Here is a 16,184-nt window from a genome sequence, read left to right on the forward strand (position 1 = left end):
GTAAAATGTTTAATTTTTTATTATTATTTAAAATAACGGTTTTCTATTTGAATATATTTTAAAATGTAATTTATTCCTGTCATTTCAAAGCTTAATTTTTAGCTTTATTACTCCAGTCACATGATCCTTCAGAAATCATTGTAATATTCTGATTTGCTGCTCAAAAGACATTTATTATTATTATGTTGAAAACATATTGTCTTTATGCAGAACTAATAACGGTCCGTGCGGCACCGGTGCGGTTCACAAGTTGTGCTCTCCCGTTTTTGGTGCGTTTAGGAATTCTTGCGTGGTAAAGACATGGCAGCGCATATGTTATTAAATTGTTATCGCTGCGTTTTACTGCTACATGATGTAGCCTACATCTGGTCAAATATCTAGTGTTGTCACCTTGCACTGACATTGTGAAATTGCATATTTTTTACAATTATGTTTGGCGGGCCACATATAATACAAGCTGTGGGTCATTTGAAATTCATCCACGGGCCGGACTTTTGACACCCCTGCTTTAAGGCATGATGACCCAAAGGACCATATTAAGTGGAATGATGGCACTTTGCTTCTGTTTGCCAGATATGGGTCACAGGCAGGCCACAGCAGTGCCATGTGTCAGGCAAAAATTAAGTAAATATCACATAACAGTTCCTGTTTTGCATGTTCTATTTCTGATAGTGAAGCTCCTTTTTTCTGCCAACCCAAAAATGAAGAGTAATTCAGGTGCTGAGAGGTGTGGCCAATGAATTTCCTATAAAACAACTGGTCCTGTGCTTCAGAGCTCAGAGTCTTTTTCTGAGACTCATCAAGTGGCATCACATCCGACAAACTACCAACCTACATCAAGCAGATCAAGCAGACTTTCTTCCGAGTCTCCAGCTTCAGGTCTGTTCTGTTTTTTTAATTGATATTTTACACCATTTTGTAGGCACATTTTGTAACTGTAGTGTATTTTCCACTCTAGAGCTCTACTTGTACTACTGTCAGAGTTTAAGGGCCATTAAACCGAATGGGTGCCATTTCATTCCAGAACACTTTATGGACTGAATCTAGTGATACACACATTGAACTATTCCAAATCTGTATTGGTCCATCTCAGGTCATTTTATTTAATTTTTGACACATTTTTAAAGTGGAAGATGGATGCATTTTTCTCAGTCCTGTTACCAAAACTCTTGTGTCTTTTAAAAAGCATGTTGGTCAACAAATTCCTTCATTTCCCCCACAGGCAGGTGTTTATTTAAAAGAAATTGTTGGTTTCATGGTCAAAAAAGATAATTTTTTATCGTTAAAAAAAAAAAAAAAAATCACTATTTATCTACACAAGGTATATTTTTCTAAAGTACACAAACTCATTTTTTCATTATAAAGGTGACCTCAATCTCAATCATTTTCTATGATGCAATTGGTTAAAAAAATGGGATAAATGATGAACCAAACTTAATAAAAAAAAAATAGTGGTTTAACCCTTTAACTGTCACTCCCTATGACAGTTATGAAAATGCACTCTCCAAACTAAAATTTTTATACATTTTGTAATATGATTTTGATGTACATTTTCCATGGTAATGCAATGTCTGACTTTAAAATGGCTTTCAAAGAATGAATTTTGAGGATGAAGTTTTCAGCTGATATACAATTTCTTATGATATCTAAAGTGTGAAAAAGGCAACAAAGAAAGTCTTTTGTGAGAAAGGTCATGACTCATGTTATGATGTAGATTTTTGAGGTGCACTCTTGACATATACTAAGCTATTACTTTTCCTACATAATTTGTAACACAAAAATATGGTAAAATATCTATTTAGGAATCCTAGACCTTTCCAACGATATATAATTTGTCATGATTAGATTAGCATTTATTTGTAATATGGTAAAGTAAACTTAGGCATCCCACAGAGGGGACGGTGCCAATTAAGGGTATACTGTATACTAACTATATTTTGAAGGAAAAAACTGTTTAGTAATAGGAATGAGTAATCTCCATTATATTAGTATATAGGTATAATAGTATAATAGTGAGCTGACCTCACTGCTAAAAAGGCCAAATCATATTTCTATTTAAATCTAGTGGGCTGCAGAGGTTTTGTGAGGGTTGTGTTTAAAGGTAGAGTACGGTGTTATGAGACAAGATAATAAAATTATATAAAATTTGAGATTAAAATAGATATTAAAAATAATACGCTTAACAAATAATGCCTTTTCAGTTTTGCTGTGGATATATATATATATATATTTTACAGTGCACATCACACTTAAACGCTATTCCATATACGAGTTAATACATTATTGCCACAGGACAGAAATATCAAGTACATTTTCTGTCATACTTGCAGGAATGTAATATGCAGAAACAGCCATAGGTGCATTTTCACATTTATATAGATTTCTATGGATGTAGCCTAATATATTTACATTAATAAATTACATGGCACTACTCACTACTGCTACTATTACTTTGTTACTATATATAAGTATAGGACATATGAGTAACAGGACTGAGATTTTAGGATAAAATGAGCAAATACATATAATCTAGCCACGTGGAGTACATGCTAATATTATGAGAATACTCAGCAAATTATAGTGATTCACCAAAGATTTTAAAGATTTTAAACATATTTCATATTAAAATGTAGTGTTAGACACCGGGGACATGTACAAATGCTTTATTCTCAGTGTCATAGGTAGTTTTTAATACTCTTTTAAATTATATGTTTTAAATTTGCAGGACATGCAGGACACTTTGCTTAATAATAAAATTGATTTTATAGTTCATTTCCATGCATGTTTGTACCTATAATGTCCTGGGGACAGAAATGGCACCCATTCGTTAAGTTTAACGTGTGAGTTGTGTGACTACAGAGTTTATGTTGAATAAATGAATGCTGAGGTTATATTCAAATACTCAATGTTAATTCAGCAGTATCCATTCTGTGTTGTTAAATATTGTTGTGAGGACTTGTTCTGACGGGCGTGACAGGAGAGTGAAGAGAACGGAATAAACGAGAGGAGAGCCTTAAAAAGAGCTTGTCCGTGTCCGAGGGTTTTATTTTAATAATCTTCAAACTTTCTCAGTATTAAAGCCCCGAAAGCACCCACAAACAAGTATTACACTAATACTACTTTCAGTGTTAAATGAAAAAGTACAAATACTGTTATCAGCTTAACACTTTACAAACCATATGTTACAAAGTGCATCACAATTCAATAAAACATGATAAATGTGGCAAGGAAAAGTTAAAACAGTTAAAACCACAAGTCTACAATAAATGTAACAATTAACCAATAATTGCGCTGTCCAGCCATACACTGTAAAAATGCTGGGTTAAACTGTGGTTATAATCAATCTGCCAAAAAAACGTGGTTACACTACTTAATTTCAACATGCAGTAATGCACAACTTCACATTGTGATCAAACTTGCAGTGCACTGACTAACACACACTGAAAAGAAGAGAAATAAAAGGTAAAACCACGTATTCAGTACACTCTAAAAATGTTGGTTTGAGCCTGTTGGGTCATTTTTTGAATTAATTTTCAGTGTTGAGTAGTATTTGTTGATTGTGCAACACATTTGTGAAATAAGTGATTTATAATATGTGACCCTGGACCACAAAACCAGTCATAAGTATCAAGTTTTAGAAATTGAGATGTACACATAAGATTTCCATTGATGTATGGTTTGTTAGGATAGGACAACATTTGGCTGAGATACAACTATTTGAAAATCTGGAATCTGAGGGTGCAAAAAATATAAATATTGAGAAAACGGAGAAGTCCACTTCCAAAACAAAGATTCATATATAATGATATAATGTACTCACCCCCTTGTCATCCAAGATGTTCATGTCTGTCTTTCTTCAGTCGTTAAGAAATTACACTGCCCTCCAAAAGTTTGGAAACACCCTAGAAAAGTGGGGTTTTGGACAGTATTGGCATGAATCTTTATAATTTGTGATAATTTTGTACTGGTAAATGACAACACAATCTACAAAAACAGATTTTATTACATAAACAGTTTATACATAGAAAAAAAACTTACATTTACAAATATCCAGTATTAGCAGCTATAACAGCTCTGCATAATCTGGGCCTAAATTCACTGTATTCTAAACTTAATTGTCAATCAATTGTTGAAGCTATTAAGGTGTGCTGACCCAAAAATCTTTTAAAAACCTCGGTTTAAAACCAGTAACCAGGCATCACAGCTGGCAAAGGGGCATGTCTGACTTTGACATGTGTATTGCTGTAACGTAGAGAGAATGACGAGAGGCGAGCGGATCCAAAAGCGAGTTTTTATTCGTAGGGTGAAACAAAGACATGGTCAAACAGGCAGAGTAGACAACAGCAAACAGGTATGTTGGGGCGAGGCACAAGAATAGTCCATGAAGAAAGCGTGGGTCGAAGATCGGTGAACAAAATCCAGGGGGCAAAGCGAAGGGGAGATCCGTAAAACGAGCAGGTAGTCCAAAGGCAGGCGGCGAGGCAGACGAAACGAGAAGACCAGGCAAGAAAGCTAAACACAGGGAACTCGGGAACTAAACGTGATACACAATACACAATACAATAAACCACAATCCAAAACACCACAATACTCCGTGAGTAACGGAGAAAGTCCGGGGCTTATATAGAGTGCCTGATTGGCCACAGGTGTTGGCACAATGAGCGTGATGGGAGATGGGAGAAGTAGTCCGGGGTGTAGTGCAACAGTCTGTGTGATGTGAAAGAGTGAGAGCAACATCTGGTGGTGAGCAGAACGATGGTCACCGACCAGCTTCATGACAATTGCCATTATTATGTAATCAAAATGAAAATTATAATTGCTACATTAATGTATTTGCACCAAAAAATGAAAAGGATTAATGCTGATATCATCCAAAACCACACTTTGCCAGGGGTGTTTCCAAACTTTTGGAGGGCAGTGTATGTTTTTTGAGGAAAACATTTCAGCATTTTTCTCCATACAATGGACTGATATGGTGCCCCGATTTTGAACTTCCAAAATGCAGTTTAAATGTGGTTTCAAATGATCCCAAATGCAGTTGTAAACGATCCCAGTTGAGAAAGAAGTGTCTTATCTAGCAAAACAATCGGTTATTTTCATAAAAAAAAAAAATACAATTTAAATACTTTTTAATCTCAAACGCTTTGTCTTGTCTTTCTCTCCCTGAATTCTGTGTATTCAGACTCAAGACAGTTAGGGTATGTCAAAAAACTCCAATCGTATTTTCTCCCTCAACTTCAATAATTTCAAAATCATCCTACATTGCTGCAGAAGTACCGACACAGTCTTTGCAAAGTGAACATACAAAGAAGATCAAACACCCTTAACAAAAAAGGTAAAACAGTGATAATTGTCATGAACCAGAACAAAAACAGTTCAGGCAGAGCATTTGACAATTAAAAAGTATATAAATTGTATTATTTTTATTGAAACAACCAATCGTTACACTTTCTTAGCTCGGATCATTTACAACCCCATTTGGGATCGTTTGAAGCCCCATTTAAACTGCATTTTTGAAGTTTAAAATCGGGGCACCATATCAGTCCATTATATGGAGAAAAATGCTGAAATGTTTTCCTCAAAAAACATAATTTCTTCACGACTGAAGAAAGAAAGACATGAACATCTTGGATGACAAGGGAGTGAGTACATTATATGTGAATCTTTGTTTTGGAAATGGACTTCTCCTTTAGAATTGTCCAAATGTTTTTAGCAATAAATATAACCAATCAAAAATTACGTTTTGATATATTTACGGTAGGAAAATTTACAAAATATCTTAATGGAACATGATCTTTTGACCCATACAATGTATTTTTGGCTACTGCTACAAATATGCCTGTACTACTTAAGACTAGTTTTGTGGTCCAGGATCACATATATCAGCTGATTTATGATCATTTCCTGACAGAAACATTTTTAGATGACTTACCAAACCATTCTGACGTGTTAATATATCACTTACTAATCATCCACAAATGTGTATTAATGTTTAGTAAATGATTTGTTCATTATAAAGTGAATGCTTGCAAATGGCATATAAGTGAATATTATTCCAAACTTTTTGGAGTGCATGCAGTTGCATACTTCTGCTGCATTACGACTGCTTTGAGTTGATCTGTAGAAATAAATACATAATTAACACGCTTGTGTGTTTCACATTGTGTGTTGTCAGTCATGGCGTCTGCCGGCCTTCTGTTCCTGCTTTTGGTGTCGTCTGCCCTCCTCATCTCCACCACGATTGGCCCCGTGTCCGCCGACCCGAAACAACCACAGGATATGTCTCCAGAGGAAGTAAACAAAGTCAAAGACGGGTTTACAGCAACAAGCCGGTTTGTTCTTGCCAAAATAGACAAGATTACTACAGCAGTCTGCCCTTTTGTGGAACTGATTCCAGTTTGTGGGAAAGCGTTAAGTATCGTTATCAGATCGGTAGGACTGGGAGTGTCATTAACAAACACAAACAAAGACATGTTAACTCTCTTGGATGAATTAGTAAATCTTAATATTAAGCTTGACCAATATCAAGTAGAGCAGACGTGGAACATCTGGGCAGGTGGAGCTTACCACAAGCCAGAGATGAAGATTGACGTGGCATGGAGTAAGTACACAACTCTGTTGACCAGTCTTAGGCAGGCAAAAAATATCAGTGAAGTGGAGAGGCATAAGGAAGACTTTAAGAGTTCCTATGAAAGGTTTGAGCCTGCCACTAAGACCTTGCACAAGTTGCTGATCGCTAAAGGAACGACCTTCATAAATCCCCTGGGAGATCTCCTGGCTGAACACGTTAACTGTCATGAAAAGATTATCAGAGAATATAGCCAGTTCATTATTAAACTCATGTACAAGGGCAGTATGATGAATCACTTCTACTATAGACTCAAGGACATCGAGTCTGCAGCGAGGATTGCTGAGGGAGCTAAAATCTCATTCGAGGCAGTTTCGGCTATGTTCCAAGTCTACATGAAGTGCATTAACAGCAGTATAGACTACGTCAAAAAGGATGTTACAAAACTCATCGACAAAAGTGAAAAGCGCTCAGAACTCGCTAAAAAAATCTGGTCGTCTCTGGTAAAGGATTACGACAGATACGACTGGATGGTCGTTGCGTTTAGGACAAAAAAATCTGGTCATAAAATAATTGAGACCATGAACCGTCACGTCTTGTCAGGATTTACTGAGGTGAGAAAAGACAGCGTTAGTGTGGCCGTCGCCAGACAGGTGAAAGGGACTCACACCAAGGCAGTTATGGTCGCACAAGCTATTGCCAGGTGCGTTGATAAGTCAGTTCTGTGTTATAAGGTAGCAAAGAAACTCGCCGAATGTAGTGAAACTGTGGAAAATAAGCCAGTGTCCCAGACGTACACAGCAGTGCACGCCTATTTAAGAGAAGCTCACGACAGCCACAATGCACAGGAAGTACCAGATGAAGACTATGAAGTCAGTGCTTCTCCTGAAGACAGCTCGGCTCAGACTCCGTACATTTATAGAGGGGAGTGTCAGAGATCTCCAGCTGTGAAGGGTGGCAAGTTTGTTGTTTTAATCAAAAGCGATGAAGAAATAATGACAGAAGATCCCTGCTCCAAGCTGGACTGTGGTGGAAATGACAGAGGCAGCTGTGTTCCTGTGGAAGGCATGTTCCTGGCAGTGTGTAAGTGTAATAAGGAATACTACGGCCAGAACTGTGAGGAGAGTTTAGATGACTACAGGAAGTACTTAGAGGGGACAATACTAGTGTTGGACAGTAGGCGTCGTTTGGTTGGTTCTCACCAATGACGCATTCTGGTGTCAGCAAATTTCATGAAATGACTTGAGCTTCTCTTAAACTGCAAAGTTTGCATTTTATCTAAATCTCACTGAATATATTGGTGAAGCACCGAAAGCCTTATGGTTTTCATCCATGAAAACACATGAATCCCAGAAACCAAATAATAATAATAAAGACCTCTGCCATCCAAACTTGATTTCAGACAAACCTAATCTAAACACCATTCCCATCAGACAAACATAACTAATGTTAAGAGTTCAGGTTCATTTCATGAGATTTCGTGATATCTAGTGTGGTTCATATTTCTGCCATGATGTATGAAGTGACTGCATCATCAGCTGGAGTTAAGCTTTAACACAAACTGCTAAGTAAAGAGAGCCTCTGTCCGCAGGCAGGAGGGACTGTATTTCTTTTACAAGGTTAAAAAAAAAAAAATCATCATCCCATTCTGTTCAGCATTTTAGCCGAAAAAGTGTAGGAAATACATCTCTGTAAAGGTGTTTCAAACATAAATGACCAATTCTTTAACATAATGTGTGGAAATCTGTGGTTGAAGTGTCTGAAAAAAAGTAATCTGTACTAAATTACATTTTTTTTCCATTCCCTTCGATTATTTTGCTTGTTTTTACAAATGTAATGTCAATTGTCGTGATCACCTCCTGCCTGTCAATGTGATCAGATTGGAGAGAGTTTAAACCACATGTTTTTCCTGCTTCAAGCTTCTGTCCTTATTTTGCAAGCTGGTAAATCAACAATAAAAATCAGTTTTTATTGTTTTTAGTGTCTTCTTTATTTGCATGTTTGCATGTTTTTAATACTATTCAGTATATACCCTAGTGAAAAAACGAATGTACTAAAATCTATTTGAAATGCTAAGTATGCTGCAAATACATTTACATATTTATGTACTTCAAAAAAATACCCTGCAATTGTACGTTTGGTATACTAAACTGGTATACTTAAAGTCTGCTAAATTGCAACAACTAATATTGCACTTTAAATTTGCGGATGTACTACTAAATTGCGATTATGCTAAAGTGGAACTGTTGCAAGTATACTTCAGGTACACTTGCAATATCTTGCATTTAAAGACCAAAATTATTGAAAGAGCATACAGTGTCCATCACTAGTGACATTAAAATACATTTTAGGCAATTTTACAATTTTTACATTTTAGTCAATAAATGTTTATAGATTTGAACTGTACTTTGTATGAAATAAATGCATTTTAAATATATTACTCTTTTTACTAGGGTAAAGTGGTCTGTCGAAGTACTAAATAAGAAATTTTGTATTTTTACTCTACACTGTAAAAAAAAGTGTGATGAGTAAATATCTCCTTGATTAAATCAGTAAGTCATTATTTTTAAGACTTGTTTAAACACACACACACACACGTTGTGTCACCCAAATTAAGCTGGAAATAAAATTAATATTGCATGTCACCCAAATTAAGCTGGAAATAAAATTAATATTGCATGTCATAACTGAGTTGGCTAATCATTATGTTAATCATACATACTGTATTTGCCATTTCTTTAGCCCAGAAGAAGGTGCCATGTGTTATGTTGTATGTTGTATGTATATTACAGTTAGGGCTGTCAATTTTACACGTTAGTTTGATGCGATTAATTATGGGAAAACTCATACCCTCAACCCAGACACGTGGTCAGAGGAGCAAACCAACCTACTTACCTTTAGAGATGACAACATAGCAGACCTGCTGAAGCATTTTGAAAAGCCCGCAATCCACCAGAGGATACGGAGAATGGATCAGTTTAGCTATCTCTACTGATTTTTGAACTAATTAATCATGTTAACAACGTTACAGCACTTAATGGGAGTTTTACTGACATTGTAGTATAGGGTCGCTTTGTGAAAACATCTAAATGATTAATTATAGATATAGTAAGACAGAAATTTACTGTTCCCCCCACTTATGTTGGTCTGCTGTATTTTCTGAAAAAGGTAAACAGGTGTTTTGGGTCTTAGTAGACTAGTGTAAATTGACTGACAGCGCGATCTGCTGTTTTTTTTTTTTTTTTTTTTAAAGGAAGTTGCTCAATTACATTTGTGAGAAAATCTAGCTAAGTTTCTTACAGTTGTAACACACAATACATATGTTTGTCCATACCACTGCATTTTCTCTCAAATAGAGTTTTGTATTTGCGAATCACTTTGTGTTTGTTTGAAAGTTGAGTTTTTCTTTGCAAAGCAGATTGTGTTTATTTGAAAAAAAAAAACTGGGTTTATTTGATGAATATTGGCACAAAATTCTTAATTTTAATATCCATGTTGATAGTGAAAAAGATGCTTTGGGATCAGCATTTAAAGACATTCTGAACTCTATTGGGGTTAGACATCACATGTCAGGACCTACTTGTTGAAATCATACTCTAGATTTGATCACATGGAATTGATGTTAATGTCACTGAAATTCTGCAGCAGAGTGATGATATCTCAGATCATTATCTAGTCTTGTGTATTCTCCATGTAGCTAAAGCTGTAAACTCAACTCCTTGTTACAAATATGGTAGAACTATCCCTTCTACCACAAAAGATTGCTTTGAAAATAATCTTTCTGATTTATCTTAATTCCTCAGCATATCCAATAGCTCAGAAAAACTTGATGATGTAACAGAAACTATGGGACTGTCTTTTTAGCACTTTATTTATTTACTTATTTTGGTGTGGAGAGATGTGATTGAACCCTTTTATGTTCTTTAAAGTGTCTATGGAAGGAAAAGTTAAGACTGTGAACTTTTTTTATTATTATTGTATGTAACCGGTGGTTTAATTATGCCGTCCTGGCTTTAATTTGACAGGCTTACTCCTGTCTGGCACCAAAACAAGCTAATTTAAAATAAGTTTAATTGAAGAGTTACATTGTTTATCCTGGGGCCCACTGCCATTACACAGTAAATCTAAAATGCTAATCAGAGCTGATCCTCCCTATGTGTGAAATATGCAAGCTGCCCCCTTGCTCTCAAAGATGATTTGAGTTTAGTTTAGTTTTTGAATTTAACTTGAAATAGGATTGGCATTGATGCCTGTATTTTCGGTAATCTTTGAACCGTTGTTTTGGCTAATAGAAATTTTAATGAATTGATTTAGAATCAGAGTTGGTCACTCTACCTGTGAGACCAGAGTGTCTGCTTTCGTTCTGTCTGTCTGTTATTGTTCATCTGTGCATTAGTACTGTCTGTTTCTTATTGCACCTGTAATTTATCAGTCTATCTCAGTCTGCTGCATTTATCAGATATAACATGTCTCTTGAAATACTGGTTTTACTTGTTTTCCCAGGAAATGAGTTTCAGAGGTTTTTTTTCTTAAGATGCCAGTCCAGAGGTGGATCAAGAAGCCTACAATCATCTTCATTTTTCACAGTAAGTTAGTAAATACTGCTTCATAAAATACTGACCTGTCTAAATCGGACCAAATTCTAGACCTTCAGTTTAAATTGAGATATTGACTGATACAGATATTGAGATATAGGCTGATGCTCATTTGTGCTCATTAATAAAACAGGTGCTCTTCTTCTGCTTGTCCTGCAGGAGTGAATCAGTGAAGGGTGATGGCATCTGTTTCAAGGCAACTTCTGGATGCTCTGGATGATCTAGTCACAGATGAACTGAAGAGGTTTAAATGGCACTTAAAGAATCACAAGGGAATTTCAGCTGCTGCTCTGGAGAAAGCAGACGCTCCTGACACAGTGGATCTGATGATAAAGCGTTTTGGACCAGAAGAAGCTGTGAAGATCACAGTGGACATCTTGAAGGAGATGAACCACAACCATCTGGCTAAAGAGTTGGAGAACAAACATAAGCAAGGTAACAGGTTAAAGTGAAAATGAAACTGTTAACTGAATTTCGGTCTATTCTTATTTTAGTCACATGGACTCCTTAATCATATGCCAGAGAAAATATAATAGCAAGCAGGAGTTGCAGGGCAACACACTGGTTATATAAACACTCATTATATAATTCCATGGCATATAATTTTGACATTACAACCAGTGGTTTTAAAAAACACTAATTAATAAAATAATTAATCTGACATAACATACACTTTGTTTACACATAAATTAGTCCGGTCTTCTGAAGTGATATAATCACTGAATGATAATCACTGATCAGCTCATTTATACAGAGCCCAGACTACACTGATAACGTGTGGAACTGAGATCTCAGATCTCAGACAGAGGTAAAGTCCTGGGCCCTCATTGATCAACAGTGCCTACGCACGTAATCAGTGCGTAAGAACAATTTCACGCAAAGTGTGGGGTCTACCAAGTTGTACTTATACACAGAAATGTGTGTAAATATAAGCACAACTCTGAGCATGCTTACGCAGACAATCTAGTGGTAGAATAGTGATACTACAAACAGAAAGTGCCGCTGCATGTTTCCTGTGTCCTTTGACTGCAAATACTCAATTAACAATTTCATAGATCAAGTTAAACTTTAGTATAATTGGTGTGAAAATCTATAAAAGACACACTGCAGAAAAAGTCTTATCTTAATTACTATTTTGTCTTAGTAGTTTCTGAGTGAACGAGCATGGTGCTTAAGAACGTGGGATTTATCAACAATGATTATTTATTTATTAATTTATTTTTTTGTACTTGCACACATTCTAATTTTCATTCGTGGTACAAAATATAGAATCTTTTCTACGCATTGTTGATTAATGAGGGCCCTGGAGATCCAGCTGCTCTCAGAAACAAGTCCATCATCGTCTCATATCATGGAGAACATCAAATTAGAAATCATAAAATGGATCATGAAAATCATGTTCATGTCTTGATTTTTTACAGTCACATTCACCAACATTGTTCCCAGGACCAGGAACGACTTCCTACAATGTAAGTCAATAAGAAAACAAGCAGAAAAATGCACTGAGTGATTGTGATGAATGCTTTATTAATCCCAGAGGGAAATTTAATCGTCCAATAGTGAGACAATACAATACAACACAAAAAAGTAAACCAATAAATGAAAAAAAATAATAATAAAATTATGCAATATTAAAAAGAAAGATATAAATATACAGGTGTACAGTGTGTTTCTGTGCAAATTAATTAAGCATGAGAAGGTGTGCTAGAAGGCTAATATAATAATCAGTGTTCCTGTGAGTCTATATTGGCCAATCATGCCCAAAAGTGTGTTTGTGTTCTTCCCATAGAAGGTGAAAGAAGTGTTTTATAATTAATTATGTAAAAGGTTTGCACAGAAAATCTGGTCATCTGTATTGAGACACTGATGATACACTGAACATGAAGAGTTAAGCTACGTGAAAAAAAACAGATTCGTAATTCTTGATTCTGATATGTTTTATCTCCATCAGATTCCCATCAGCTCACTTTGGATTTGAACACAGTGAATAAAAGCCTCCATCTGTCTGAGAGCAACAGAGTGATTACTTACACTAAAACATATCAGTCGTATCCTGATCATCCAGACAGATTTGATTATTGGTATCAGGTGTTGTGTAGAGAGAGTGTGTGTGGACGCTGTTACTGGGAGATTGAGTGCAGTGGTGTTGGTGTGTGTATATCAGTGTCATATAAGAGCATCAGCAGGAAGGGAGTGGGTGATGAGTGTTGGTTTGGATCTAATGATCAGTCCTGGAGTTTGTTCTGCTCTCCTGACAGATATTCATTCATACACAATAACATAAAGAGCGTTCTCCCTGTAGAGTCCATCAGCAGTAGAATAGGAGTGTATGTGGATGTGAGTGCAGGAACTCTGTCCTTCTACAGCGTCTCTGACACTGTGACGCTCATCCACACGGTCCAGACCACATTCACTCAGACACTCTATCCTGGGTTTATTGTCTATCCTGGATCATCAGTGAAACTGTGTTAATGAATCAGAATAGATTAACAAGAGATTCTACCCATAATGCTTTAAGCTGCATAATAATTCAGTAACAAAGATACCTTAGAGAGTCTCTTCATGATATTAATATTAACATGAACCAGAATAAATGTGTCTCATATGTCCCCATATAGACAGTAAGATTAGTCATTCGTTCAGAAAATATTAATGCTATTATTCATGTGATTTTTCTGGATTGTTTTTGTGCACAAATAATAAAGCACAAATCATCTTGATTATCAGATTGTAATTGATAAATATGTATAATTTTTAGTGTTTTACTGTAAAGATGATTTGAATAAATCTGTACTGTACAAAGTGCTGTATAAATAAAGCTGATGAGTATGTGAAATGTCTGAATGTTTATGAATATAATCGATTCCTCACAAGTTTAACCAAGGGGGAGCTGTGACAATAGAGTAGAGGATCCAAATGCAAGGCTTTATTATGACATGTGGTCAAAACAGGCAGAGTTAAGTAACAGCAAACAGTATAAGCTAAGGCAGAGGCAAAAAGAGTAATCCATTAACCCTCTGGGGTCTGAGGGTATTTTGGGGCCCTGGAGAAGTTTTGACATGCCCTGACATTTGTGTTTTTTTTAGTATTTTAAAAACATATAAATGGCTGATGTCTGATTACATTGTAATCAGCACGAACTGGGCTACAATAATATGTAAGCAACATGAATGTACATGTTTGTGCTTTTGAGAAAACAGCGTTTATGCGTGGTTAGTAAAAAAACTAAAATTTTTAAGTCACTGAAATAAGGCCATGAAACACATTCAGAACATTCATGCACAAAACTTTTGAGAACTGGATGTGGTAGGCTAGAGTTTTTTTCTACAAAATGATGTGAAAATCATCTTGTTCACTCGTTCACAAAAACAATATAGTTACTTAAATTTTCTAAGACGCATTTTGTGATTGAAAGGGAATATGCGAGGGAGTGACAATGGCCATTGAATATATAGGAGCTTCAATGAATACAGAGAGTTCAGAGATGGCACTTGCGGCCGTAACAGAGGCATCAGGGAACAGGGACGTTAAACATAGTGTCTATGGTAGGAACAGAGCTGACAGGGAACACCATGAGCTTTGGAACACCAAAAACTTTGAAAATCTTAATTATTTCAAACTTTGGCTGCAATTTGAATGCACTGATGAGCTGTACACCAGAAGATCCCTTTTTTTTTTTGTCTTTTTGAGTGTTTGGTCCTGCACTCAGCAAAAAGGTACAAAAGCTGTCACTTGGACAGATCCTTTTTAAAAGGTGCAATTTTGTACCTTTTGGGTATAAATACTATATGTACACTTTCAGTACTAATATGTACATTTTAGGCACTAAGTGTTTAGATACTAATGTGTGTTAAAAAATCTTTTGAAAAGGTACTGTTCCAGTGACAGCTTTTATACCTTTTGTCTGAGAGTGTGGAAGTGGTCAATGTTCAGAGTCTGTAATTCTCATTCTGTAATTCTCATTCTGCTTGACTGTCTGCAAAACTCAGTCTGCTCAGTTGAATGACTGCAAGATTCGCTCTGCTTCTCATCAACATTTAGCCTGTTTGATAGCAAATACTGTCCGTTTGACTAAATAGTCAAATATATTCAGCCTGCAAGTTTGTCTACAAGACCTTGCACAGTTCTCTAGAAGATTTCATCTGGTTGTCAGCAAAAATCTAACCATGCTGATCACCGCTAGCCTGGTGCTGATGTGGTGGTTCTCCACCAGGGCGAAGAAAGATTCACCTGATGCATTAGAGGACACCAGTCAAGGTAACAATCAATGTTCAGAAAATCTGATGTTGAAAAAAAGACTTTTTAAAAGTGTTTTTAAAATAACATTTTGTGTAATCATGATAGAATGTAAAACATTTGAAAATTTTGGTCCAACACATGCAAATAAATGTATTAAAAGTATTTTTTTATAAAAGATTTTTTAAACAAACCTAAGAAAATCACCAAAAATGTCCACCGTGTTACAACCAAATAAACAGCATTGTGACATTTTTGTACATGATCAATACAAATGTAAAAAAAAAAAAAAAAACTGGAAAAAATGATAATAATGAACAGAATTATTTTGGTCTGAACTAGGTTTTGACAGGAAATAACATGTAAAACATTACTAAAATACTGAGAAGTTTAAATACACTACTTTAACTTAAATGTAATTTGCTAACTAATTTACTAGTGGACTGGTGGGAAAAAAGTGCACTTTCATAATGTACTTCACACATTAACTTTGTACATAATTTACTAAAAATTTCTTTTTAGTACTTCTTAAGATAATTTTAAGAACATCAAAGTGCACTCATCTGTGCTATTTTGGGACACCCTGAATATGAACTGAAATGTGCTTTTACCACACTTGTAGTACACTTGAACCCATCTTTCATACACTATGGGTTCAAGTGTACTACAAGTGATAAAGTGATACATTTTTAAAGACAGAGATTGTATGCTAAAAGTACATTGTAGTTGTGCTAAAAAAAAAAAGAATATTTCAGTTCATAATCACGGTAGCTGTAAGATAAAAA

The 16,184-nt window shown here is 35.6% G+C and overlaps 2 protein-coding genes across 3 annotated transcripts; both read left to right on the forward strand.

Annotated features, from left to right (window-relative positions):
• Positions 1 to 803: 803 nt before the first annotated feature.
• Positions 804 to 7,776, forward strand: LOC127164488 (uncharacterized). Its single transcript, XM_051108458.1, has 2 exons — positions 804 to 879; positions 6,176 to 7,776. The coding sequence occupies exon 2, from the start codon at positions 6,178 to 6,180 to the stop codon at positions 7,774 to 7,776; it is 1,599 nt and encodes a 532-aa protein (XP_050964415.1). The 5' UTR covers positions 804 to 879; positions 6,176 to 6,177.
• A 3,315-nt stretch (positions 7,777 to 11,091) lies between these two features.
• Positions 11,092 to 13,745, forward strand: LOC127164333 (tripartite motif-containing protein 16). Of its 2 annotated transcripts, none has more exons than XM_051108205.1 (4): positions 11,092 to 11,154; positions 11,323 to 11,598; positions 12,585 to 12,632; positions 13,115 to 13,745. In XM_051108205.1, exons 2-4 carry the CDS (start codon positions 11,343 to 11,345, stop codon positions 13,633 to 13,635), a joined length of 825 nt encoding a protein of 274 aa, XP_050964162.1. In that variant the 5' UTR covers positions 11,092 to 11,154; positions 11,323 to 11,342; the 3' UTR covers positions 13,636 to 13,745. The 2 variants fall into 2 exon arrangements, with proteins under 2 accessions (XP_050964162.1, XP_050964163.1); XM_051108206.1 differs by having other exon boundaries at positions 11,116 to 11,154; positions 11,297 to 11,598.
• Positions 13,746 to 16,184: the final 2,439 nt, after the last annotated feature.

Source organism: Labeo rohita, chromosome 4 (assembly GCF_022985175.1).
Source record: "Labeo rohita strain BAU-BD-2019 chromosome 4, IGBB_LRoh.1.0, whole genome shotgun sequence".
Classification (NCBI taxonomy): domain Eukaryota; kingdom Metazoa; phylum Chordata; class Actinopteri; order Cypriniformes; family Cyprinidae; genus Labeo; species Labeo rohita.